At 40.2% G+C, this 26,326-nt stretch overlaps 1 protein-coding gene across 1 annotated transcript in view; it reads left to right on the top strand.

Annotated features, from left to right (window-relative positions):
* The window catches only part of arhgef1b (Rho guanine nucleotide exchange factor (GEF) 1b), a 41,432-nt gene that overhangs the window by 2,713 nt on the left and 12,393 nt on the right, over positions 1 to 26,326 (top strand). The window contains exons 2-14 of the mRNA XM_053326368.1: positions 8,104 to 8,169; positions 12,177 to 12,263; positions 12,362 to 12,481; positions 14,357 to 14,455; positions 15,862 to 15,904; positions 16,047 to 16,152; positions 17,395 to 17,535; positions 23,397 to 23,426; positions 24,388 to 24,499; positions 24,658 to 24,730; positions 24,911 to 24,940; positions 25,350 to 25,550; positions 26,102 to 26,237. Of these exons, the coding sequence (XP_053182343.1) occupies positions 8,143 to 8,169; positions 12,177 to 12,263; positions 12,362 to 12,481; positions 14,357 to 14,455; positions 15,862 to 15,904; positions 16,047 to 16,152; positions 17,395 to 17,535; positions 23,397 to 23,426; positions 24,388 to 24,499; positions 24,658 to 24,730; positions 24,911 to 24,940; positions 25,350 to 25,550; positions 26,102 to 26,237 (1,205 nt within the window). The 5' untranslated portion in view covers positions 8,104 to 8,142. The remainder of the gene's footprint in view (positions 1 to 8,103; positions 8,170 to 12,176; positions 12,264 to 12,361; positions 12,482 to 14,356; positions 14,456 to 15,861; positions 15,905 to 16,046; positions 16,153 to 17,394; positions 17,536 to 23,396; positions 23,427 to 24,387; positions 24,500 to 24,657; positions 24,731 to 24,910; positions 24,941 to 25,349; positions 25,551 to 26,101; positions 26,238 to 26,326) is intronic.

Raw genomic sequence — 26,326 nt, 5'->3', positions numbered from 1 at the left:
AGAAGAGGACCTGCTCCCTTTGTAGATATAAAGGGCTCATTCTAGGGGAACAAAAACGTAAGAATTCTTAATTTCATGGGATTATACACTACTTAAAACATGTTAATATTATTCTATTTCTGCCAGGTGTGCTCCGCTAGATGCCACTAAATTCTACACAATGCACCTTTAACTACAATGACAAGTCAAAACATCTGCTGTGAAACTGGTCTCCTATTAAAAACGCTAGAGTACAATTACCAGTGGAGTTATTCTACCATACAATTAACACCATAAAGAACAGTATATTGCTATATCAAATGAAATATACTTAAAAATTGAATATACTATGGACAATATATTTTTGTCTTTGAATAATATGAAGGGAAGTTGTTCATGTACTACTTCAGTATTACACTTCCATAAAATAAGGGGAATTGAGAAAGATAGATTGACTGAATGGGCCCAAAATATTCAGATCTATATTACCTATTATGGGTCAACCTCTAAAACATCCTACCTTCTCCATGGCCCAAATGAAAGGTGTCTTGTATGGAGTTGCAAAAAGGGAGGAGCTACCTCAAGCGTCAATGGTCCTGAAGTAAAAATCCCCTTCAGTTTTCATGTTAGATGACTCACTGTTTGATGAATGAAAGTTCAAGACTGTGTATGAGGTAGACATGACCGAATTTGAAACTCGGTTACATGTGGCTCTAACAGCAAGCGGAAGAACATTGATTTTACACTTTGCAGCTGGAGTCAGTTCGGTTTTAATTTCAGGGTCACATTTGAGCTAATTCAGCAACTATGGCGTGTTGTTTCCAAATTTCAACACAGGAACAATTTGCATTCATTACTGCTCTAAATTGTGCCTCTGACTGCTTCTGCTCCTTCTCAAAAGTGGCTGAGGCTGATGGGTATTATAGTATTATAGTATCCTTAGCTGTCCCAAAAATGAAACTGCTGGTCACAATAGAAACCTATATGATCTTTTAAATGTTCTTCTCCTGTGTTTCAGTGGTAAATGACATTGAGGATATCCTCCTTAAAGAACATGTTGTTATAGGAATACAAAATAGGGAAAAGAGTGGCCTCTCCCAGGTCGCAACTCTATTATACCCAACCTGCATGGTACATCACCACATCTTTGAAACTCCACTGCTCCCGTTTCTAGCTACCTGTTGTACATTTTTAATCTCCAAGTCCAAGCATCGACTCCCCATGACGAGTAAACCCATCTATTTGTGTAAAATGCTTTAAGAAAGAAGGTAATATTATTGAAATATTGCAGCTCTTTCAGCCAAACAAAATCCTTTGACACTGAACTGATATGTTCTGCTCTTTGTCTGAGCTGACATACTTTTGACGAAACCCAGATGATTGTTTTTTACGAGTTGATTTCAAGTCATAAACCGTAAAGCTAAACCAAAAGTGCCACTGTTCAGTAGTCATATGGTTATCAGCTCTTTCACAAGACAATGTTCTTTCTTTTTTAGTTAATGTAGCTCACAGGTATTTCATCTGAGCACAAGGAGCTCAGTGTATTCACCTGCCAATCTCTGGCATCTCCTCGCTGTCATTCAGGACTGCTTCACACTGCAGTCAGACCAGACAAGACTCCCTGCTCACATGGGTGGCCAAAGTGTGTGCATGTGTGAGACATGTGAGTCATGTGTGTGCGCAGCGAGCAGTGACATCCCTCCCTGCCCCCCCCCCCCCCCACACACACACACACTACTGAATGACCCCTTCAGGGTTCAAAACAAATGCAGCCACTCTCTGTGTGAGTGTTTATCTGTTTTAACACTGATAAAAAGGATTTTGTGTACGTACAACCTGGGCTGCAGTAACTTGTTCCACCCACATACACACACACACACTGAAAAAAAAAGGTAGAAAATGGAAAGAGTTACATCCGTCTGTCCGAGTGTGAGTCAGAGGGATGGCTGGAAAGCTGATGTGACGGAGAGAGTGTGAGTGAGAGAGAGAGAGGGAGGAAACAGAGAATGAGTTCTTTCATTTTAGGGGTCAGGGTGGAAAAAGCAGGGCTAGACTCCATAGATGATGTTTACTCTTGAGGAGTGAAAGATGGGGGGTATGGTGGGGTGAAAGGTCCTCTAGTCTGTGTGTGTGTGTGTGTGTGTGTGTGTGTGCGCGCAGACAGAAAGTGTGCCGACTTTGTTCTTGTACTCAGGCCTCTACAAACACAAAAATGTTCATTATTTTATGCTGCAATCTCATATTTAATGCTCTATTCTAACATTTTATTTCTCTCTTTTTATTTTTCTGTACTTTGTTTTTATTATTAGTGTGGGGGTGGGGGGTTAATTGTATGTTTTTATGTTTCTCAAATTGTTTTTCTGTTTTACATAAAGCACATTGAGTTGCCATTGTGTATGAAATGCGCTATATAAATAAAACTGCCTTGCCTTGCCTTACAAAGTAGCAAAAAATGTCCATCACAATTCTCACAAGCTGAAGTTTACATATTTTAAATGCTTTATTTTGTCTGATCTGCAGTCTGAAACCCAAACGTACAGTTTACCATCAAAAAAGACAAGAAAATGATTGGCTGTAGACTTGAAGTTCTCAGCTCTGTTTTTTGCCTTATCTTGAACTATACTTTAGAGGTTGTAGATTTAAAGTGGAGATAAAAGAAAGATTATGGTAACTATAGAGGGCTGCTTTTGCATCTGATGCCACTGATGCCTTATTAATAGGCCTTTTCACAGAGAGAGAGAGATAAGAATGTTGCGTATCTGGATTGCACACTGTTGGCATCATGAACCAAGGTGAGCTTGTGTGCAAGTACAGAGGCATTTTTGGCAGTGTTGGCCTCAGACACTTTGATTCCGGGCAGGCTAAATTCCTTAAATATTCAGCAGCGGTTCTGCGTTGCTGTTTTGTTTGGTATTATCTTAAAATTAGCTGCCAATGAACTCTGAACACATAAATACACACAACAGATCTGTAAATGAATGAATGAGGAGCAGCTCTTGCTAATCAGAGACCTCTGTGTTTGGCCTCAGCAAATTACTTCTCCATCCAGACACAAACACACACACACACACACACACACACACACACACACACACACACACACACACACACACACACACACACACACACATGGAAGTAGTTAGGCCAAGCTGGAGGTTCACAGTGCACTGCCAATCCATGCCAGTCGATTGGCCCTGGCCTATCAAATGTTTCCATGAAGCCAGTGACCTTTATATGGGGACAGAGAGTGGGGGGAGGTGAGGGGGGTGTGGTTTTAGGTGGGGATGTCAGTTGGAGTTGGAGCAGGATAATTAAATGTACTTCATACATTTATATGAGCGGAGGGAAGAGAGGAACTTAAGAGAAGGTGTGTTGAGCCTTGGTGGCTGTGTGCATGGAAAAAAAAGGAGGAGGTTCATCAGTCGCTTGTTATTTCGGATACCTTGTTTAACATCATCTTCAAAATGCTTAGGATTGGGTTGGGGGTGGGGGTGGGGGTGTGGGGCATGGAAATGTTCAGCATCATTAAAAACCTCTGTCTACTCAACTGAAATCATATGAAAAGAAGGTCAGTGATTCTCTGCAGCAATTGTATCCAAATAAAACCATAAAGAAAAGGTCACTGTGGTAAAGAGAGAGAGATATGACAGTGGTGTAAAAGCGTCCCTTTTGAAATCAGGAAAGCCATAAGGCTTAAACAGTATGATCCCTTTGGTCTTGTTGCAGTAAAAAAATGAACATGTAAGGTAGAATCCTGTGAAGCAATGAAAAGACCTGCCTGTGTTTCTCTAGCGCTATTGGCCATAATCTTATTTTAGCCACTACGTAATGGTCATTAAATTACATAATTGGCCCTTGTCTGCTGGCCATGAATGCACCGGCTGTCTTGGAGCAATCGTACAAGGGGCCGCTTTATTTTAAGCTGAAGGTGGAGGAGACGAAGGAGGGCGGTTGAGAGGGAGAGAAAGGAAAACAGAAGATTTTAGAGATGAAACTTAATGGACTGAAGAATGGATGGCTGAAGAAAAAGAGATGTGGCAGTCAAAAAGAGGAGGGGGAAAAATATGTGAGAGGTTATATTCTTTACACCCTCACCACAGATGAAACATAGCCTAGCTCAGACTCACTCTATATACCGTAATCTACATGCACTGATGTCATTTTCCTTGTAGGCACACTCTGCTGTGCTGCACTATCTGCAGTCTGTGACCCTCTGCTCTGTTGTTTGCTAACTGTCAGCACAGTGACGAGATTTCTGGGATAACTTTGCCCTCTGTAGGGTTCAGATCACTGTTCTGTTGCCCTTTTATGTCGTTGAACTAACATGCAGATTTCCAGCCAAATTAAATCACGCTATCTTGAAATTTCTTATCTCCGTGACCTGATAAGAGTCTTATCTTTAATCATGTCGACGTTGGGTGAATAACTTTAGGTGCTTGTTGCTGTCTGTTAGGGTAAACGGTTTGAGGTTTTCAAGGGGAGTTCTCAGACTTTCTCAGAACGCTTCCTTTCAAGTATTGACAGTAAACTGAAGTTTCGTGTATCCACTTGACAGGGGTTGTCAGCACTTACTTGCCTGTTACTTTATTTCTAGGTCACTAAGTCCTGGTGATCCCATCAACAACAGAGCTGTGCAGTCAAACAAATTGTATAATATTAGGTTTCAAATAATGCCACAAAGGCTGCAATTAAATATTTTCTTTATTGATCAATCAGTAAGTCATTTTGGTCTATAAAAAGCCAGAAAATGGTGAAAAATGTTGATTGCTTGGTTCCTAGAGGCTAAGGTGACACCCTCAAGCAGTAAATGATCTAAAGGTCTTCCGTTTACTGTAGTTTAAGACTGAAGAAACCAGCAAAGAATTTCATCAGAATAGTTGCCGATTAATTTTCTGTCAATTGCCTAATCAATTAGTCAACCAATTGTTGCAACTCTAAAAGCAGCCTTGTAAGGTTCAAAAATATGTTAAGTCAGTCTTTGCAAAAAGAGGCTTAACTAGTTACAGTTCTAATCTAAATGTTGTTACATTGTTGTCTGACCCTTAAAATTATAACAGTAAAGCTACTACTGTATTGTGTAGTTTGTTTTGTAATTATGACACAGTTTACATCTCAATATACTGAAAAACTGCCAGCCCACCTACACACAAGGCCGAGATGTGTTCTTTGAATATTGATTCTTCTTTTTACTCTTATACTAATAAGTAATATTTTAGCACAGCTGTAAGAGTGTGCTGCACTGCATTTCAGTACAAGTATTTTTTTTGTGTAAGTGTCTAATAAAACAGTGTAGTCCATGAGTCTTTTTTTTCTTTCAGTTTTTTTACCCCCAGTGTCGTGGAAACACATGGCTCACTCTTCCTTCATTACACCTAGTTTATGCTGGCCAACACACTCAGGCACATGTGCACCAAGTACGTGCACATGCAAGAGTTAGTCCTTTGTGTACATATGTTCACCCTCCAGTTATATATGTATGTATGTGTGATGGCATGCGGCATATTAAAGACACATGCACATGCACACACACAGTTGCTGCAGTATGAGCTGCCTCTGGCCCTGTTTTCACTGAGGTAGCGAGCTCACTGTCAACTCTGCCAGCTGCAGCCAAACCCATGTGGTCAAGGTTGGAAGCATCTCGTATAAGTGTATGTGTGTATGTGGAGGAGGTGCTTGTTTGTTTATGTTGTATTTTGGAAGCAGATGCAAGCTTTCTGATGTAACTCTGTGCAAGAACACAGTTTCTGGATGTGCTTGTTAGACTTTCCAGAGCCTGTTTTTTTTCCCCCTTTCCCCTTCTTTCCCCTGTTTCTGCCTTGTTCTTCATTTCCTGCTGCCGTATGTCCCCTCCCTCCTCCATTAGGCCGCTTGCTTTTTTCTTTCTGTTTAGTCTATAGGGTTCATATAGGCCAGTGCGTGCAACCACACTCATGTTTACTAGTCCTAGTAAGTTTGTGGTGAAACACTTGCCTATACATTCTGTGAAAGCCTGAACAAATATGTATGAATTAAGATAAGCATCTTTCATTTAATTTTTTGTTGCTCAGTCTTGAAGTCATAATGCTAAAAGGCGTACAGTGTCTCAAAAGCCAATCAGACTGCTTATGTTGGCACATAACCCTTGTCTCAGGCCACCCTCTCCCGTTCTTCCCCTTCTCTCATAGGCTTTCTGTTCCTCATTTGTTCGGGTTATGTTCATGCTGTTTGGTAACTTCCTTTTTCTCCTTCCCATGAGAGAGACAAGTGGCTCAGGTTCATTTGATGCAATTTTGGCTGTCATTTTTCTTATGGAAACTTTCACTTGTGGGCTTTCACTTTTTTCACCTTTTCTCTCTCACACGCGTGCTTTCTCTCTCCTCATCTGATAGGCTATACAGGAAATGGCTCTGATAGCTTCCTGAGGAAATTACACCCACTTCCTGCCTGTGTGTCTCCCCATTTGCCACCTTCCACTCCCCCGTTTTTTTTCTTTCTTCTTCTTCTTCTTCTTCTTCTTTTTTGCTTAGGCGCCTGAGGGAGCAGCCGCTGGAAGAGCAGTGCTGCTCTGGTAGGAATCCCCCAGTCACTGCTAATGAGACTGTGCACTGATGAGAGAGCCAGATAAACAGCAGTACAAACACAGCAAGCTATAGCCATTAGCTGCTAGGCTATTTTTGGACCGTGCCCTCATAGCATATAGAGGACAGGACGCAGCCTATTGTGACCAGCTGTAAGAAGAGAACAGTGACCTATGCTGTGCTTATACAATGGATTGTGTGACCAGATGCTCCAAGTAATTGTGAATAAGTCAAGTGCTAATTTAACTTTTTTCAGTACAGGAAGTTGTATACTGAGTGTTCCTTCACCTACATTTTCCCCCTTTTCACGTGGGTTGAGTTATTATTGTTATTTGACCTCCCACAAGTGAACAGCAGTATAATTGCTTTGCTTTGTTTTCCTATAGAGATATCCATGCAGAGTTTTATGTGGCACACTGTTTCACAGATTTTACACCACATCTCTGCGCACACAGTTTTATAAACGTCATGCTCTTTGCAGCATACATTTTTAAAACGTGTCTAATCAGATTACAGCTGACCAAGAAAGGTCTCTGAGGTTGTTGACATGTCATACAAAGTGGAAGTTCAGTGATTATAGCATCTTTTAGTCTAAACTGATGGCAAACATTTTTTCTTTTTTGATTTTATCGGTGTGAATTGCTGTCTGCTGCAGTGTCTTTGCTGACATGACCTGATATTTGGGAGCATCAAAATCAACTAAAATCTACAGCTAGTTGCTTATAAAAAGTAACTCAGCGCAGAGTGTAAGCTGTATTTCACTTCCGTTTCATATGACCACACCCAGGGCTATGTATGAGTTCATCAGTGATAACTTCAGCTGTGAGATAAAATAGAACAAGTAGTTTGTTTGCAGGATAAGTTAATGATTAATTTTGTACTCTGGTTTAGATGTGCAACCATTAGTCAATTGACAGAAAAATTTTATTATCTTAAACGTGTATGTCTCGTGCATGATAGAAGACTGAATATAGTTGGGTTTTGGACTGCTGATCTGACAAAGCCAGAAAAAAAAGCCTCAAGAAATAAAAATCGAAATGGAAATATAATGGATACTTTATAGACAAAATGATGATTCAGTTAATTGAGAAAATAATACCTAGTTGCAGGCGAAACCTGGTTAGTTCTGTAAAAAATGGTATCAACATGCCTTCACTCTTTTTACTCATTACACTTCACACACAAACACATTACACCAATCTGATCTGTTTCAATAGTTGTTCAAAAATTCAGTGTTTCAACTTGGTTATGACTCAGTGTCGATGCTCTGTGATCAAATTATCCCAATGAGTTTCATGTTGTCTGGCACACAGATGTTAAATAAAGACATCATCGGTATCACCAGATTCTCTGAGTTGAGGAATCAGAATTGTTATCAGTAGAGACAAAGTTGGATCAGTGTTTCCCTATTTGTGACACTCACTCACTGTGGTACCATCTGTCGATCATTTAGGAGAACCTGCACGAATAAGCACTGTGTCGTTGGACCTGATCCTGTCCTGATCCAGCTCCACTAAACTAAACACATCACACCCCCCCTCTCACAGCCACTGTCATGTTATTGCAGGACCTTGATTGACAGGTGCGGGCCTCCTCCTGTTGCGGTATGGACGCCGAAGATGCCCACTTCGGGGTGAGGTCACAGTTTGACTGCTCTTCTCTCTTCGGTCTGAGGGATTTCATTAAAAGGGCTAATTATTTTAAACGGTTTCACAATGGATGTTGGGTTTGCATAAGCGCTGATGTAACAGTGACTCTGCTATTGTTTGGCTGCAGTGTATCCTCTTTACTCACTTGGTGGAAATATGAATTGCTAAAACTGCACAGCTACTTTGTCTAAATGTCCAAGAAACAGGTGCTGTTCTTTCTTTTGCTTATGTACAGTATTAGAACTTGTCCTGGTACGGGACGCAGAGGAATGCTGTTGTAAAGACCAGTTGTCATACAACACACACACACGCACGCACACACACACACACACACACACACCGGCAGCTCCCCACAATCACATAGGAATGGCCCCCTCCCACATATGTGCTGAGTCTTAAACCACACACACACACACACACACACACACACACACAAAAGCACGTACGCTTGATGGCTATCATTAGATTGATGCCACCTGACACTTAGTTAGTACTGGAATGTGATGGGAGGGAGGGGAGGGTCGGGTGCGGTGTAGCTGCCGAATCTCAGGAGCACCAGAACTGATCTCTGCGCGTCTGGGACACGCTGCTCGTTCTAACAGTGTGGCCTTTCCCCCCCCCCCCCGACCACGTCCGTATCATCCATGACCTGTTATTTGCCAAGACCCTCACAGTTCAGAGCTCATGCCAGCTGCAATGAATGAATGAAGGTGAAGAGAAGAGGGGTCTGGTTACTGTTGAAACTCAGACTGTCTCCATCTGTTGTCTGAACTGTGCCATATGCTGGAATGCACCACTTGGCTCCTTCTGGGCAGAGGAAGCTCCCATTCCTGCCCCTCTGTAATCCTGCACTCTTTCATTTCAGGAAGGAGTTGACCTTACCCTACTTCCCTCTGAGTAACTGCAATTAACTTCCCCCTGACAATTTCAATTTATCAGAGTATGAGCATGTATCACAGTTACTCCGATGTCAACTGAGACATAACAAAAACAAAAGAATTGGCCTCAGCATCTCCTGTAATAAGGAGGTTAAAATGCCGGGATGATCACTATCGCAGCATTGTTACAATCTCCTCCAGGATTTACGAGCATCTTCAGTTTTTGCATCTTAAATGAGCTGCAACAGTTCGCTGAGAAGGAACCACATTTAAGCTAATTTGTGAAAAATGACTTGACATACGTTTATAAAGAAAATGGGATAAACCAATTAGGTGTGCTCGTTGACAACTGAATCTAAGAATAAGAATCAGACTTAATTCACCAAGTACATGTGTACAAGGAATTTGTTTTGGCTCAGATGTCAGAGCAGCAAAAAGACAATTACCATTTTTGGTCCCACGCACCTTATTCATATTATGTTGTGCAAGAACATTGCCCTGTTCATTGTAAAAGTGAAAGCATTTTGTGTTTCCACCAAGAAAGGGAGAGATCTACTTCTGTGGCATTAGTCTGTTGCTGTTTTTGTCGTGGTGACATAACTTTGTCCTTGTCTCGGTAAAGTGGCTTTGGCTTGGTTTCACTTCAGTATGGTGCTCAGCAGTTATTGCTTGTTTAAAAAAAAGGTGTGTCCCTGTGTGTGTGTGTGTGTGTGTGTGTGTGTGTGTGTGTGTGTCTCCCTGCGTGTGTGTGTGTGTGCGTGCCTGTGTGCGTGAGTACATGTCCATGCAGATGTGCATTCATGGTCCTGACAGGCCTGTGCGTCTCTGTTTGGCTAACCCCTCCTACGCATGTCGCTCCACCGCTGGCCTTTCTCAACCCGCAGCCCACTGGATATGACCATGAATGAACACATTCTCCTTCTGTCTCCATCTATCTATCAGTTCCTCTCTTTCTGTCTCGTTCTCTCTCACCACTCTAACAGTGTTGTTTGTCTGTTTCACTGTTTGTTCAAGGACTCACCTTGACCTCACAGCATTTGTCAGCTCTGCTGCTTACCACTGTACACACATTTCCTCATAAAGCCTAACCACCAAGCCATCTTTCAGTTCTCACTTAATAATTTGCTGGCCTGTATAACCACACATGCACTTATATTATTAGACATGCTGTCTACATGTGTGAACATGTACAAAAACATTGTTGTGTTGACTCAGCAACAGTGAATGCTTAACAACTGTTAACATTTCTAATCCTTTACTAATTCTTCATATGCAATCACAGTAAATTGATCCTGTCATTGAATGAGTTGTCATGATTCATCAGGGGAGAGTCCTTTAAATAACGTTGTGTTGTTTTAGAGATACTGAATTGTACTGGTGGTATTGATGAACTCTTCTGTCGCAATGTGTGGTTTTATGTCACAATAATGTCATGTTATGATAAAGTGAATTTTTCCAAAACTTAAATCAGAGGCTTTTTCTAGACAAAAACATCCCATGTGAGAATAATACAAAATTTATTGAAAGACCACTTTTCTAAGCAAATGTTACAAACTGCTTTACAGGATAAAAGGAAAACACACAACCGCAACAATACAGAATAAATCAGGAAAACAAGGGTTGTTAGAAATAACTGGATAAAACGAGAAAACTAAATGGACTAAAAACAGGATAAAGTATGTGATATTTAAAAGGGAAGCAGAGCATCTGAGAGTCTCTGGGCCTCGACTCTGGGATACGGTAAGACACCACTGCTCAAGGATCTCAGTTAACACAAAGGTTCATGTCATCATATACCTACTATAACTACGATAGGTGATTGTTTTCAAAACCATAAGTGAAAATTGATATGAAACATGGTAAGTTATGGAACATAATTCACCACGCTGAAGTGAATCTTTAACACACTCTTCCAAAAACTCTGTTGCTCGAGGCTCTTTCATTCCTACAGGGACCACTGGACGCACTTTTTCCTGTAATTACTTTCACTTGCTCTCTGCCCTCTGTACTCGCTTAGCAGTGGACAATGGTAACTGTTGTACAGTGCAGCTTTTTTGATGTGCGTTTGATGTGTGTCTCTTTGTGTGTATTTGTGTGTTCCCTGGTGGCGGCTCTGGGTCTGCGGCCTTCAGAGGACCGAATACAAGGGCTATGTGTTGTTTGTGTGTTTTGGGCGGGTATGCGTGCAGGGGAAGTGCCGTGTGGTGTGAGTACATGGGGTCGGGGGGGAATTGGTCACTGGTTCTGATGCATTTTCTTCTCGTTCCCATTCATTGATTTCAAAGGCAAAGATTGGCATAAACCTTTAATTTACCACCAGTGAATCACATATTTAGACCTGCAGGTTGTACATCATAGCTTCTGGAGGAGAGCCTTCCTTCTGCTGGTTGGATTATTGAACCCAACACTGGGCTGAAAAACAAAATTTCCAGAGGCAGAATTTGGCCAAACTTTAGAGAAAGCTCAAATCGAAAAATGCTATTTTGCAATGCATGTTACACTCTGAAATCATTTCGCCTAGAGTTCAGCCCTTAACCTGAATGTTTCAATGTGGCCTGGGGGGGGGGTGAGGACTCCAACATTTCAAAGAACACCCCCTTTTTAATGAAATTCTCACAATTATTTAGTTAAAAGCTTTTTTTAAAAATTGCTTTTCATTATCAGTGTCCCTTTCCATGTAATCTCAGAAGTTAATTCAAGAGATTTGCGTTGGGAATAAGTATTAGGAAAAAAATATTGGATGCTTTGAGGGAAGTTGCCCCTTTCATTTGTTTATTTCAAGTAAAAAAGTAGGATATTTCTCACTTTGTTCCTTTGCCTCACTTGGCTCATGTGAATGGGATCCTACTACACTGGAACTCTTTTTTTCTAATTCAAGAACCATAAGCTTTATAACACATTAGGCATGTTTCTCTCTCCAGGAGGCTGGATTGGATGGTGGGATGGTTTCCCTCTTTCCGCTTGATGTTATTTTTCACTGGGAAAGTTCAGTGTCCAAACCCTAATCTGGCGTAATGTCTAGCTCTGCTCAGCGGGGGTTCAGGACGTTAAAGAAATGTGTAGCACATAATGTTTCCCTAATCGTCTTGTTTTCTCTCTCTCTTTCCCTGTAGTGGGGTTTGTCTGGGGCTCCGTGCTCTAACCCAGCCATGAGCATCATTGGGGCTGAGGATGAGGACTTCGAGAATGACTTGAAGGAAGTGAGTGAATAAATGAGTAGCACAAGGCAGCTGATTATCATTTTATCATCACCATCTTCAATTCAATTTTGTCTATTTGTGCTCTGTCTCTCACTCAGGGGAAGGCAGGGGAAGACCTGAACTCATACTTCAACAACATAGAGCAATTGAAGGAACACCCGGCCCACCTGCTGGTCTTCATGCAACATGTCATTCTACAGTTTGACCCTGCAACATTGGTGAGAGCTAATCAAACATTAAGTCTACAATGTGTTGTTCAGCCACACTTTAGATGGAGCACTTCTATTTTGATCAATACAGCGTCCACACCGGCACTGTAATGGCTAACGTGTGCTTAACACACTTTAATGCAAGCTGAAGCGTCTTTAGAGTCTTTTTGCCTTCAGAGCTGCTTTCACTACACAGCCTGTTTAGACACGGTAGAGCATGCTGGTTAAAGTAGGTGAGCGTGAGTGTGTTACTGCTGAATCAATAAATGGTTTTAATGGTTGATGGATGATTAATCCTTGGTCAGATTCCTGATATATTTAGCAATGTGCCCATACTGATGTAGTGAATGTGATTGGTGATTTTTGATATTTGAAACAGGTTGGAAGTTTTTTTTTGTTTTTTTTTGAAGACATGTTTTGTGCGTCTTTTTTCTGTATTTGATATTGTGTGACTTGCACAATAGTTGTGGTTAGAATTAAATGTAAACCTTGCAGATGCCCCCTCTGCAAAAAAGTTTAAAAAGCTGCAAAGATGTGGCTACAATAATGATTAAAATAATTTGCTCAAGTTTGAGGTGGGTATTTTGATCATGATTATTTATACAACTTTGAGTATGGAGCAAGGTTTTATCACACTAGAACCTTTTTAAAGAAAAATCACATTTATTTTTACTTTGTTATTTTCATAATTTTGGTCTTTATCATTATAGCTTATAACATTTTATTGACATACAATTGAGCTTTCATCTCCCTCACTCAGAGCTCCCAGAGTTCCTTTGGGTGAGCGACACAAGTGGTCAGACAGGTTCTAAAGATGTCCGAGTTGAACCACATTATCTAAACTATTTATTTTGAAGCTAAAAGTACAGAAAGAGTTACATTACACTGCAGGTTTTCTGTGAGTTGACAAGGCTTTTACCTGCAGCTACAACCACGTTTGGGACACAGAGATAATCACAGTGTGCTCAAAACAAATACCTGTGATCAGTCAGATAATAAATAGATAGGGCTGGATTTGACGCTAATAAGCCATTTCTAACAAAAAGAGTCAGTATAACACCTGATCAACTGTAATTATTCATGGCAGCTATAATGACAGTCAGTATTACAGAATGTATTACTAAGGTCTAGCCCGTGAGAAAATCATGAAACATCACTTGTGTCCTGCAAGTTTTTGCTGAAGTATGGACTTTTGAGACATGACTGTACATTTTGAGACTTGCCCCTGTCTCTGTGTCACTACATGTGTGTCAGTGTTGATATAAAGCATGCCTGTGCTTTCCCCTTTGTTCTGCATGCAGACACAGTGACCCACCCAGGTACTGTTACACCTCTCATAGCCATGACACCCTCCCTCCCTCCTTCCCTCCTTCCCTCCCTCCCTCTCTCACTCCCTCCCTCCCTCCCTCCCTCACTTATTCATCCCTTCCCCTAGTGGTGGTTCATGTAGATGATAAAAGTCTCGTCAGCATCAGTAGCATAGAGTGTTTTATAGAAAAGCATGTTTATTTTCAGGGTTTTAAAAAAATCAGTATCAGTAAATCGATGGCTGCTTGCTTAGCCTGATGATCTCTATTTGATGTGTTCCCACTTTACCACATAGAAGACAGTTATCGCAGTGTTAAATGAATTCTTCAGACTTAGGTATGACATTGACAATGAAATGACAATGACATTTTTATGAGAAATTACAGTCACAACTTTTTTACATGTAATTTCAGATTCTTGACTCTGTCTTTTTACAGTGTACAGTGTTTTATGAGTGTGTGTGTGTGACCTGCAGTTGTGATGTCTACTATTCAGTTAATTGTGCACTTTAGAAACACGGAAACCTTGCAGTGCTTTAATCCAACATCTTGGACATTTTTTTCCCTCCTCTTTCAGCTGTGTTACCTCCATGCTGACCTCTTCAAGACCCTCAATGCCAAAGAGACCAAGAAGCAGTTTGTGGATTTCAGCAACACCTTCTGTGATAAGGGTGCTGTAAGTAAAACACCATACTGCTTGTACTTTGAGTTAATATCTGTATGCAAGTTATATGGCCTGAGTTTATGACCAATCTGTTTATGAGACACATGCAGTATTTAATTTCCATGCTACCTACCTTCATATGTTAATGATTGTTGTCACAGTATTTTGCTTTTTGGCGTTGTTCTAAAAAAGCAAACCATGCACGGTTTGTCTCGAAGGTGGCAGTCTGATGACGTCATTAGATACACTTTCATTTTGGTACAGTGCTTTGGGACTTGTTCTCAGGTCTCAGGTCTGTTTTGTTTTTAGCATCCATCGTGGGTTTTTGGGAAAGATTATCACACCTCCCTTGCAGGTCAGGGACAATTTTTCAGATTTGTTAAGGCCTCAAATTTACCATTTGGATCATTAATACCTTAACAGATGTTGCAGATGCTTTGTGACCTAAATAATCACATTTATCTTTGCATAGTTTTTGGTTTGAATAGTTCAAATAGTCTTGTAATGATTCACTTTTTGATAAAATTTATATATTTTGCTATTTGATATTTGTTGCTTTTTTCATGAGATTCTTAGCTTCAGAGAACTGTCAGCTATTTCTTGTTCTGTGGATGGTGTGTATTATATTTTAGAGAAATATAGCAACCTTTTACAGTATAGATATTATATTGATTTCTCACAGTTTTGTATCAATAGGAATTTGACATATTAAGTATGACAGGAGAGAGAAGTATTTTTTTAATTAACATCATTAACATTATCATTATCTTCTGTTTTTCCTCGTTCTTCCTGGCACACCCGTCCTCTGTCACTTTTCTGTTACATTTCCTCTTCAAAGGTCATTATTCCCGACATGTCTGTCAGTTCAGCTGGCTCGTGCTGCTACTTTCTCTCTCTTTCTCTTTGTCTGTCTGTCTGACCCCACAACTTCCTGTAAGGACCGTGGGAATGCCCTTTAAGAGGAATCGTCCTCTGCTCTTTTTTCTTTAACCCCACTCTATTTTGTAAACCAGCTGACTTACAGTTGGCCCATGTGGTTATTTTCATGTCAGTGACAGACATGTCGATCCCCCATTTGGAATATGTTTTCTTGCTGTAGGTTTTTGTTTTGTAGTCTTAAAATGACCTCTTGTGGTGATATGTAGTTACTGCATCATGTTATTTGGATCCCTATTAGTTGATGCCAAACTTTCTGCTTTTCAAGATCAAAACAAAGACATATTGACATTGGGTTTTTCTTTAAAACGTTTTACTCACTGCAGCCACAGACGCACTTTTGGGAAATAGCACTCAACGAGGAAAAACTTGATAATTTAGATAATTTGGCTGCAGTGAAATGTTTTACAATGTATATATGCTGTATATGTAATATTCTAATCTGTCTCTGTATCTATTGTGTCTTTTGCTCTACAATATAGATCCTCAAAGTGCAGATGGTACCTAATTTTCCTTATGATTTAGGTAAGTTATTTTCCCATTCTGTATTTAATAAGTCATTACAGATTCTTTGCCATATACATGTACACCTTAACCCCCCTTGCTGTCTTCCTTCCTGTATCCCAACTTCGCACTCAATCACTTCTCCTGTCCCCACTTCTCTCAGACCGGATTCGACTAGATCTGAGCAACGAGGACATCCTAAGGCGTTATGCTCAGGATCTCCAGGCAACGCTGGTTCCTGAAGTGGCGAGACAGCTTGAAGACTTTAGGTGAGAATCCCACATTCTCAATGCTATTCAGCAAAATATAATATGATATGAGATATATACATATACATATACACACACGCAGTGGAGGAAATAATTGTTTGATCTCATGCTGATTTTGTTAGTTTACACCCTTACAAAGACATGAACAGTCCATCATTTTTATGGTAGGAGATCTATTCAGCACACACCAAGATAACATTTTAAAATGCACTTTAACAGTCTCTGGTCATGATCACAGTACTCTAATTTGGGACTAATCTTCGACTGCGGGACAGTATGCTCTTAGCTTTCATTATAGTTTGAGTATATTGTAATGTCACTTAGTAAGCTCTCTTTCCTGTATGCAAATCTAAAGAGATTGTGTGTTGTATTTTTATGCTTCTCACCATGACCCAAAAATAAGGTCTTATCTGTGACCTGCTATACTTCCTGAGCCACAGCTGCTCTGTTCACTAATTGGAAGATTGGCGGTTCAATTCCTGGCTCCTCCAGTCCGCATGTTGAAGTGTCCTTGGGCAAGATACTGAACCCCAAATTGCTCTTGATATCTGTTTGGCACAATTCAGACAACAGATGGAGACATACTGAGTTTTGACAGAAACCAGCCCCTCTTCCCTTCACCTTCATTCATTCATTGCAGCTGGCATAAGCTCTGAACTGGCAGGTTGGCACCTTGCATGGCACCTTCTGCTATCAGTGTATGAATGTGTGAGTGAATGGTTGAATGTTGCCATGTATTATGCATTGCACTAGTTTTGCTTACTTGAAATATTTGTGTCAGAATTTAAAATGGTCATAAAAATTGCTGTTGGAACCTGCAGCACCTCACACTGAAATGAACCAGTTCACTGTGAACAAAAAAAAAAGATTCAGGTTGTTACAGAATAACACCTGATAAAATCTGAAGTATGTAAATTTGTAATCTGAGTATGAGCTCCCCAAAAGCAGTACACTCATCAGCAGTGTTGTCTGAATCAAAGAAGAAGAATAAGCAAACATAAACAACATGGAGTGCAATGAGAATTTTCTTGTTTCTTAAAATAAAGAAGGTCACTGTTCAGCAGCTGTCTTTCAAGGGAGCAGTCAATGATAGCCAAGCTGTAGGAATGGTCATGCACTGAACAGCTTTCTTCATCTACATTACAGTATGTGTTTGCTCACAGAATGAGGAGAAAAATCATCAACATATTGTATCAGCGCTCTCTTTTCACTATCAGTCTCCTCTTGCTCTGTCTTGCATAGGCAGAAGAGAATGATGGGCATGACCCCCTGTGAGTCTGAGCTGATGGATGTGGAGAACCACCATTCCACCGACCGCATCCCTATGGAGATGAAGGAGAAGTCTGTAGCTGAGGTCATGCTGGAAAAGATGTCTGAGACACAGTGAGTATTACTCTCACAACACTTGACAGTGGTCAGTGTTGACATGGTCGTATTATTGTCTAAATACAACAGAACAGTAAAGTAGAAGTTATTCTGGGTGTCCAGGGTTTATGGAGTCAAAATGGCTTTGTTACGTGACTGGTAGTTGATGCGCTTCCAAAGCTTGGATGGGTATGAAATCCTTCCCTTTAAGCCTCAGTACAGAAGATGAGCGACTGCTTTTTTTTTTTATCAGTTCTTTTTTTTGAAGGGCAGGATTCCCGAACATCCTGGAAAACTGTTGACCAATTTTTCAGTCATGGAAAACACATGGAAAATCAGACATAAAGTAGAAATTTCCTGGAAAATGTTGCTTTTTCCTGGAATGATTTCAACATTTTATTTTACTTTACCTCAGAATGAACTCTTAGTCTATCAATCAGAGCTATCAAAAGCAGATAACATTGCCATCTTGAAAGGGTTAAGTTATGTTCAGGATCATATTAAGCTTCAAATGTTAGTTTATGGGTGACAGTAATTTGAATTGGCTGCTCTGTTATGTTGTGGAAACACGGTGAACTCACCCCCAAGTGCTCACATGGTAGCACATAAAGGTTGGATGACATTACAACTTAAGTGGTCCAAACTCTGAATAATTTAAATTACATTATCCTTCAAATGTAAATATTAGTCACCGCTGGCTATGGTAGTTTTTTTGTTAGGTTTATAGATATACATTGCTTTCTTTCCAATTTGTTTTAAAAGGTTGAATAATGTTAGATTGCTTAGCATGTTTGGTATAGAAGCTAAAGTTGATGTGCTTGCTAGTTTCTCTTGCCCGAAAAAGTTTAACATTTATGATTCAACTCTAGCTAGGAGCAATGGTTTTAAATGTGTGCTGGGCATTGTTGAGAGTTGGATAATAATAAATGGGAAGATAGGCTCAAAACAATGAATAGTAGCCCAATTATATGTGAGTCAAACACAAGCTAAATACTGGTAAATAGTACTTTTTTACTTTGCTAACATTGTCTCTTCAAATGCTGCATTAAGTTAAAATGGACCATAACATGACATCTTTACTTAATAGTGGTACTTCACAGTGGGTGTGATTAGCTTCTTTAAAGTATCCACTTAATATTGCTAATAAAGAGTCTGTATGGAGTGATGAGCTGATAAGAGTCAGTGGCAGTTAAGAAGCAAACTCAACTCTAACTCTGATTAATAGATTTAGGTATTCAGTTCAGTGTAGATTTGTCAGTAGGCATAATTGTAGGCTACTTTTTGTGATATCAGTGTCCATGATATGCAGCAAGCAGCAATGGTTAATATAATTCATAAGAAAGAGTGATTCAGGTTATAAATTCCTAATGATAATTTTTATTTAAATAGCACTTGCCAAACATGGATCACTAAGGGCTTTCCAAAAGATAATACTATAAAAAAATATATATATAACCGTATTAAAACAGACCATTAAAACAAGACAAGAAATTAAAAACCAATAAGAGGAGATAGTAGTAAAAGCAGTGACATTAAAACATTTAAAGGTTATGCCTGTATACCGAAATGTTTCTATAATACTTATCCTCTAATTATGGGATTGAGACAGTGCAAATTCAGGAATGAGTGGAAAGAAGAGCCCCAGTTCAGGGACTGGCTAGTGGGAAGTATGAGGAGATGTGCATAGGAGATATTGAAAGCTTTGTAAGAAGCCTTTTGATGTTGGTAATATGGGCACCTCAGTTCCCAAGAGTCATGCAGGAGGCCAAGGCCATGTCAAAGTTACTGGACAATTAAAACAGCGAGAAAGAATAACACATTTAATGACGATGACACAAGAGAGGGAAGGAGCTGTCCAACAATACAGGAGCCACAAACAGCCACTGTACTGTAGGAAAGATGGAAGCACGGTATTACAAGTACAGTACAAGTGAACAGGAGAAAAGCTCTGGAGCACAAGGCAGCCCAGCATTTGTTTTTAAGCCAATTTGTCCTTGAAGCAGAGATATGTTGTGAAATCAAGATGTTACAATACTCATTCAATTCCAGCTCTGACATGTCAGTCATTGTTGGTCAGATGTTCCCAGACAGTAAGATTGCCAAATGGTTCTTATGTGGTGCAACAAAAACAGCTAACCTTGTACATTCTGACTTGCGTCCATATTTCTAAGAACAGGTGACCAAAGATATAAGGCAAGCACAGTGCCATGCCTAAATAGAGTGACACAGAAAGAATGCTTCCTGTGAAGAAGCTGTGGAGTAAATCAAGAGCAACTTCAAGTTCCAAGTCTATTTATTTATATAGCACTTAAACAGACTTTGCCCCAAAGTGCTTCACAAACACAGGCAACTTGGAACCACTTGATCTTAAAAAGCTTGTAAGTCTCAGGGGATGGACCAATGGTCAACTGAAAGTCATTAAGGTTAGAAGTGGACAAGAGCTAAGATGACCTGGAAGCACCAAAGATTATCAGTCTGGGAAGTTGTAGTTTTGGTTGTTGTCCATGAAAGCTTTCAAAATGGAGAGAAAGAAACTGGATGGAAGTTGGGAGATGTACTCCAACTTCACAGCTATTTGGTAGTTTTTCTATCACTCAACAACAAGGTGAGATGACTTCACTGAAGTGACCAAAACAACATTTCGTCTGAAGTCGAACATTTAGCAGTTGCTGAGAGGGCAATAGAAGTGTAGAAGTGTAGTGTAACAGTGCAGGAGTACATCAGTGGCCACAAGAAACTTCCAAAAAGTAAGATGCCACCATCTGCATCCTGCTGTACAGAAAAAGAGCCACTAATGATCCTCTTTTTCAGGCTAAGCTCCAATGTTTTGCATTTGTTGCTATACAACTGAAGCCTTTTTGGAGACATTCCACGCAGATGTCCCAAGACTCCCAGTGGTTCATTTTTTTTTGGCAAAGGAGCTCCAGTCCACCCTGAGAGCCTTGCTGTCATGCTTTCTCAAAGGGGAAGGAATGGAGAAAATAAAGACACCTTTCCAGCTGTTGAAACTGGACCACAAGACAAAGTCATCCATGTGTCACTCAAACAGCTAACCGTAGGATTTGCCACAAAACAAGCTTTGAGAGAGAAAGAATCTGTCTCCTTTCTTGCTGTGACATGTAAGAAAGTCATGGAGAGAAGTCCTCTTATGTACCCGGCAGTGTGGCACATAGTTCCCTTAACCCTTTGACCATGATAACAGAAGTTGAAAGTGCAGTAGCAATATTTCAGGTTCTTCTCAATGTGGGATGGTACGAAGCCTCTGAGTATGACAAAGTTCTTTCTCAGCAGTCTCATTGTATGTTAGTGCAAGCCATTCGGCAGAGCGCCAAGAGTTTGTTTACAGCTGCAGGTTTGATGAATGTCTTGGAAGATTTGTCAGTGGCAGAGCAGAGTACTGTGGGACCTAATTGAAATGTCTCCTTACACTGTCTCATGGACAAACAGTAGTAGAAAGAGGGTACTCTGTCATTAATAATATGCTCATAGAAAACTTGAAAGAGAGGAGTCTTGTAGCATTGCACTTGGTCCAGGAAGCAGTGACTGGGCACACAATAGATGAAACCCTGCTAAAAGACCTCATTAAACACTAGTTAGGAGTAAGGATGTGGTATGTGCAGTACCTGGAGGATGAAAACAAGAAAAAAGACCAAACTGCTAATTAAAAGAAAAGAAAGAACTTCCACCATAAAACGGCAAATGTCAAAGCATTATGGCAAAAAATAATGTTAAGCATTGAGAGGATGCAGAAGGAGGCAGACGAAGTGTCAGTCAGGATCAAGAAATGCTGTACTGTACATTACTGTCAGAAGTAAAGGGAAGAGGTGGCAACTCTCACAAAAACTCTGGTAAATCTGCAGGAGAGAGTCAAGAGACTACACTGTCAATGAGGAACATTTTTGTTTGAATGTGACATTTATTTTGTTTTATATTGACCACTTTGCAGGATGAATAAATGGTACAGCAGGTCTGCAGGTTTTTTTAGAAAAAGAAATGGGAGAGAAAAGAGAAAGTTTATGTAGTCATAGACTGTGCATCTGTTAAATCAGATTCCCACAGAAAGGAACAGCTTAGTCTGCACGCATGATATCATCTTTTGCATTTGAAATTTTCATTGCATAAGCCGTTATTAATATCAAATTATTTTGGAGACGCCCACAATGTGTCTGTTTTGAGAAACAATCTTTTAGAATATGAATGCACAATAGGATAAAATCATTCTCGCTATTACGTTTAAGCTGGGATGATAATTCTGCTGGAGAAGTCAGGAAAACCGTTTTTTTTTTTGGATTCTGGATGGATCTGTTCCATCTAAAGGTGGAACTACACTTTTTGTAAAGCTCTACAGTTGATATAAGCAACATCAACTGTGCACATAAGCAGTCTAGTGCAAAGCAGACAGAGATGAAGAAAATCAAGTTCACTGGACGAGAGAGCTGGAGAGGGAACAGTGATTGGAAGAGAGCACAATGGAGCAAGAAGGAAATGAAGAGGCAGAGAGGAAAAGATGGAGTCAGCAGTGCCACGTTGGCAGGAAGGCTCTCCATTGGCATTTTGCCAACTGCAGGAAGAGGTGGTGGTGGTGGTGGTGGTGGTGGAGGAGGAATTAGACAGCAGAAAGGAGAAGGGGAGAGAAAGGGCCAGAGGGTTATCGATGCTGGATAGCTCCTGCTCTGGTAGCAGTTAAAGAAAGAAAGCAAGAGATCTAGAGGAAAGTTAATCTATCCTTGACCCCGTGGCCAACTACAATGTGTTATCCTCTACAAAAAGCGAGTCAGACAGAGAGGGAGAGGAGGTCAGAGAAAGGGCAGAAGACTGTCTAACTTCATTTTGTCAGAAGAGAGGTGAACAGCAGAAATAAAAAAGGAGATGCAGTGTGCAGAAGCAGCAATAGTCCTGTGGATATAACCACGCTGTCAGTGGAGAAGATACAAAAAGCTTGCAAAGAAGTCTCTATTAAAGACATAATAATTCACTCTGTTACTATCACACAGTTGGATCTCTATCTCCAATGCACAAACGATTCATTCAGTCTCACTCCATTCATTCAACCCTACCACCCTGACAATCATTTCTCTATTCCCCTCACTCTCACATTCTCCCACACTCTTGCACCCGGTCAACCCCCCCCCCCCCCCCCCACCCCCCCTCCTCCACAGCCCCTTCCTCACAACTTGGCCACAACACAGTGACTTTGTCTCATCTATTTTATTTCTCATTGGTCTCTGTGGTGATGAGAGCAAGGCAACCAGACTATTTGATTGGATTATTCAGGGAAATCCCAGGGAAACCCCTCCCTCCCTTTATGTTCATAGCAAAACAAGAGTATCCAATTTCCACAGTCTTGCCTGCATGTTGCATCAGACAAAAACATGCTTAAATAGACATTTCCGCTGTGCTGGAGCATTTCTGACTTTGGATTCCCCTTGCAGAGAGCTACTGGAGACAGCAACTTGAGCAGATAAAGTTTTATTAGTGATTTACTTTAGAGAGACTTTAGGAGACAAAGAGTTTGACTTTTTGCAGATTGTTTAAGAGTGCAAGTTGAGTTTTAAATTGATAGAGAAGGCATATGTGCAGCTTTTGATGCATCCTTCATTCTTTTAATTTTTTTTTTTTTTTTTTTTTACTTTTTTGTGCAAGTGTTAGAATATGTTCAATAGGTTCTGCTCTGGACAAAATAACACAATAGTCAGCTTAGAGTTGGATCTGGAAAAGCATAGCCACAAATTCCATCGACCTAAGACACAGTTAATAATTAGTCGAGCAAGAGAGAGGAAAAATGCTACTTAAAAGGAAGAGGTGGGATTGATGCTGCAAGATGAGTAACACCTTTTAATCTTCTTTAGTAGTCACTGACATATTCCTCTTTCTTTCAGACTTACAATTGTCGCGGACGAGGAAAAATGGTGAGTTTTTTTTTGTTTAGTTTTTTTTGATGCAGTCTAAAATAGAGTGTTCTCTTTGAGAGGGTATTTGTGCCCGTGCAGCTGATTTGATCTCTGCATGCTTTTTCTAAACTTGGGTGTGGTCAAACCGCAAGATTTTGTGTTACTGACTGAAGTGCCCTTGTGAAAACTTTCTCTTTCTGTAGAATAGTTGTCTTTAAGAGAACTCATTTAATTTTTCTCAAAAAAAAAAAAAAAGTAAAAGTCACTGAACTCAATGTCATTATCTTGTTAGTGCCTGAGATCTATCCTAAAATTCTTTGTTTCCTTCTTTATCTGTTGCACATACATTATAAAACCCTGTCATGCTTGCCTTATTTTCTTTGTGTATTTCTCTCAAAAGATCTGGTCCTTTGCGACTAATGTTCTTTATCTTGCAGTCAACGTATTCAGACAGCATGCTCTGTAAAACTGGTGACTGGTGATGCGAGACACTTGTGCTTTTGTTGTGCAGACCCCCAGAGGCTCCTCCCTCAATCTCTTTTTTTTCTATCAATCATTTTTTTTCTCTCCTCCCCACTTTTTTTTTCAACTGTTCCTCCCTCACTGAACAGCTTTGACACTCCACCTCCCACCTCCCACTTTCCACTCCCAACATCCTAATTTTCATCCTCACATTTTTCCTCTTTTGCATCATCCAGTTTTTGACAGACTCTCTAGGCATTACCGTCAGTGATGCCACAGACTACCAAACGCACTTTTTTAACCCTACTGTCAAATATACCAAGAACAGATGCATCTATGTGGAAAAGCTTTACAAGGAATTTAGATTTTAAATAGTCTGTCAAATAGTCAAAATAGTTCAATCATTATTAATGAAAAACAATATTCTTCATGATAATAATATTAAATATATTATTCAAATATACCATATATTATTAAAATAGTAATAATAAGCAATATCTTTTTCTAACTTCTGCAGCCAATCCATCTTTTCGGCGGTGGCCTTCTACATGAAGCACCTCGGGGTTAAGACTAGGACAGTTGACAGTAAGAAGTCCAGAGGAGGCTTCTTCAGGAGTAAACTGGTAAAGGTAAGCTACTATCACCTTGGTAGAAGGATCGCTGCCCCTGTTTGGGAAACCAAATAAAAAAGTAAAGCAGCAAGCAGACATATCTACAATGCACTACATACTAGCTAACTTCCATTTGTATTTTTGCAGATTTCTCACTCTTTTTCTGTGTTTTCCAGAGTAAGAAGGATGAATCCACTAAGACCAAGCAAAGGGGGGGCTTCCCTAGCATCCCCTGGATTGGAAGCAACCGTATGTATCTACTTTTTGTGTCATAAACAAACAAACATGAGTCCTGTTATATTGTTACTTTTTGGTTTGTAGTATTTAATTTGCAAATGATATTTCAAATAATTTACAATCCAACATTTTGATGTCCATGAATGGTCTGGATTTGAGAATGTGTTGTCCTGCCCTTCTTTCCTGTTACAGCTGAGGTCAAACCTAAAACGGAAACCGAAGGTACTAGCCACGCCCCCCTTTATCTGTAGAATGATCAGATCCTTACTAATCAACCAATTAGCATGTCTGCATGTCCCAAATCAAACTGGAAAGGGAAACGGGTGGGGCATTGTTCAGTTGATTCTGTGTTTCAGGGTGGTGTTTGTTTTTAAATTTACTGTTATCACAAGAAAGCCTCACATATTCACCTCATCTCATCTGCAGGGTTGTAGATGTTCCTTTGTTCCAAACTAACCCTCTCATATACAACAGAGGCCCTGATTGCACGGCACTTATCATGTCTGTTTGTCTGTCTCACAAAGTCTGTGTTTCTTTTTCACTGAGTGCTTGTGGGTTATGATTTTTTTCTGAATGTGATTGGTCTAAAATTGAGCTTTCTTAAAATTGACACACTCCTCCCTCTCTTTAGCGGATAAGGAGAAAGTCAATCAGGAGCGTAAAGGACCAGTTCCCAGCAGATCCTCCTTGACCGACCCTACAGCCCCTTCCGTCGGCAGCAGGAAGTCAGCTTCCAGTGGAGGCACCACCTCCGTGCCTGGGTTAGACATCTGTGACAGCTCAGGGAACAACACCAGCATGACCAACAACCAAGAGTCTTTAAACACCGATGGTAAGCCTGCTCACTGACAAGAGTATGTGGTTTATAGTGTGGAGGGTGCCACTGCAGTTTTTATAGACTGTTGTGCAGTTTTTAATTGCAGGTGTTGAGTAAGTTGATGAAATGATATAAAACAAATCTAATAAGTCTTACACACAGACACAGTGCGATTCGCATCCTTCTATCCATTTCATAATGCTCCAGTTATTGATAGTTGGTGGTAACATGCTAACAAAAGTAGCAAGTTAGCAGTAAAGAAGAAAAATGCTAAAAAAAAAAAAAAGTGTGAAAAATATTCGACTTTTGAACCTTTTCAAATGTCTTATGAGGAAGGATAGACAGTGTGTTTTGGTGAGAAACAGTAAAGGTAAACAGAATTTTGTTTGTTTACTAGAAAACGTCACAGAGCACCTTTTAATCTACTTTGCCTTGAGTTAATTCTGACTGCAACAGGAGATTATTCAGTACCTCAGTCAGAAAAGTTACTAGTGAGCATGTTAGATATGGTATTACAATGCAAAACCTCTGATAACTTTTCTCGTCCCCCTTTTCCAATCTTCTAGCTCTCATTCGCTTAGAGCCTCCTACCTTGTCAGACCGGGGTGATACGACCCCTACTGGGCTGGGAGGTGGGCTGACTGTTGGGGAGCCTGTTACACCCAGCGACACTCCCACAGAGGAGAATCTGGAGAAAGACAGGTGAGAAGGATAGAGATGGTAAGATAAACATGAACATCTAGGGAGTGAGATTATAACTGCACTGAAGTGACTCAATAAGAGAGTATATG

Source organism: Scomber japonicus, chromosome 10 (genome assembly GCF_027409825.1).
Source record: "Scomber japonicus isolate fScoJap1 chromosome 10, fScoJap1.pri, whole genome shotgun sequence".
Lineage (NCBI taxonomy): Eukaryota > Metazoa > Chordata > Actinopteri > Scombriformes > Scombridae > Scomber > Scomber japonicus.
This window is presented reverse-complemented; position numbering and strand designations above follow the sequence as displayed.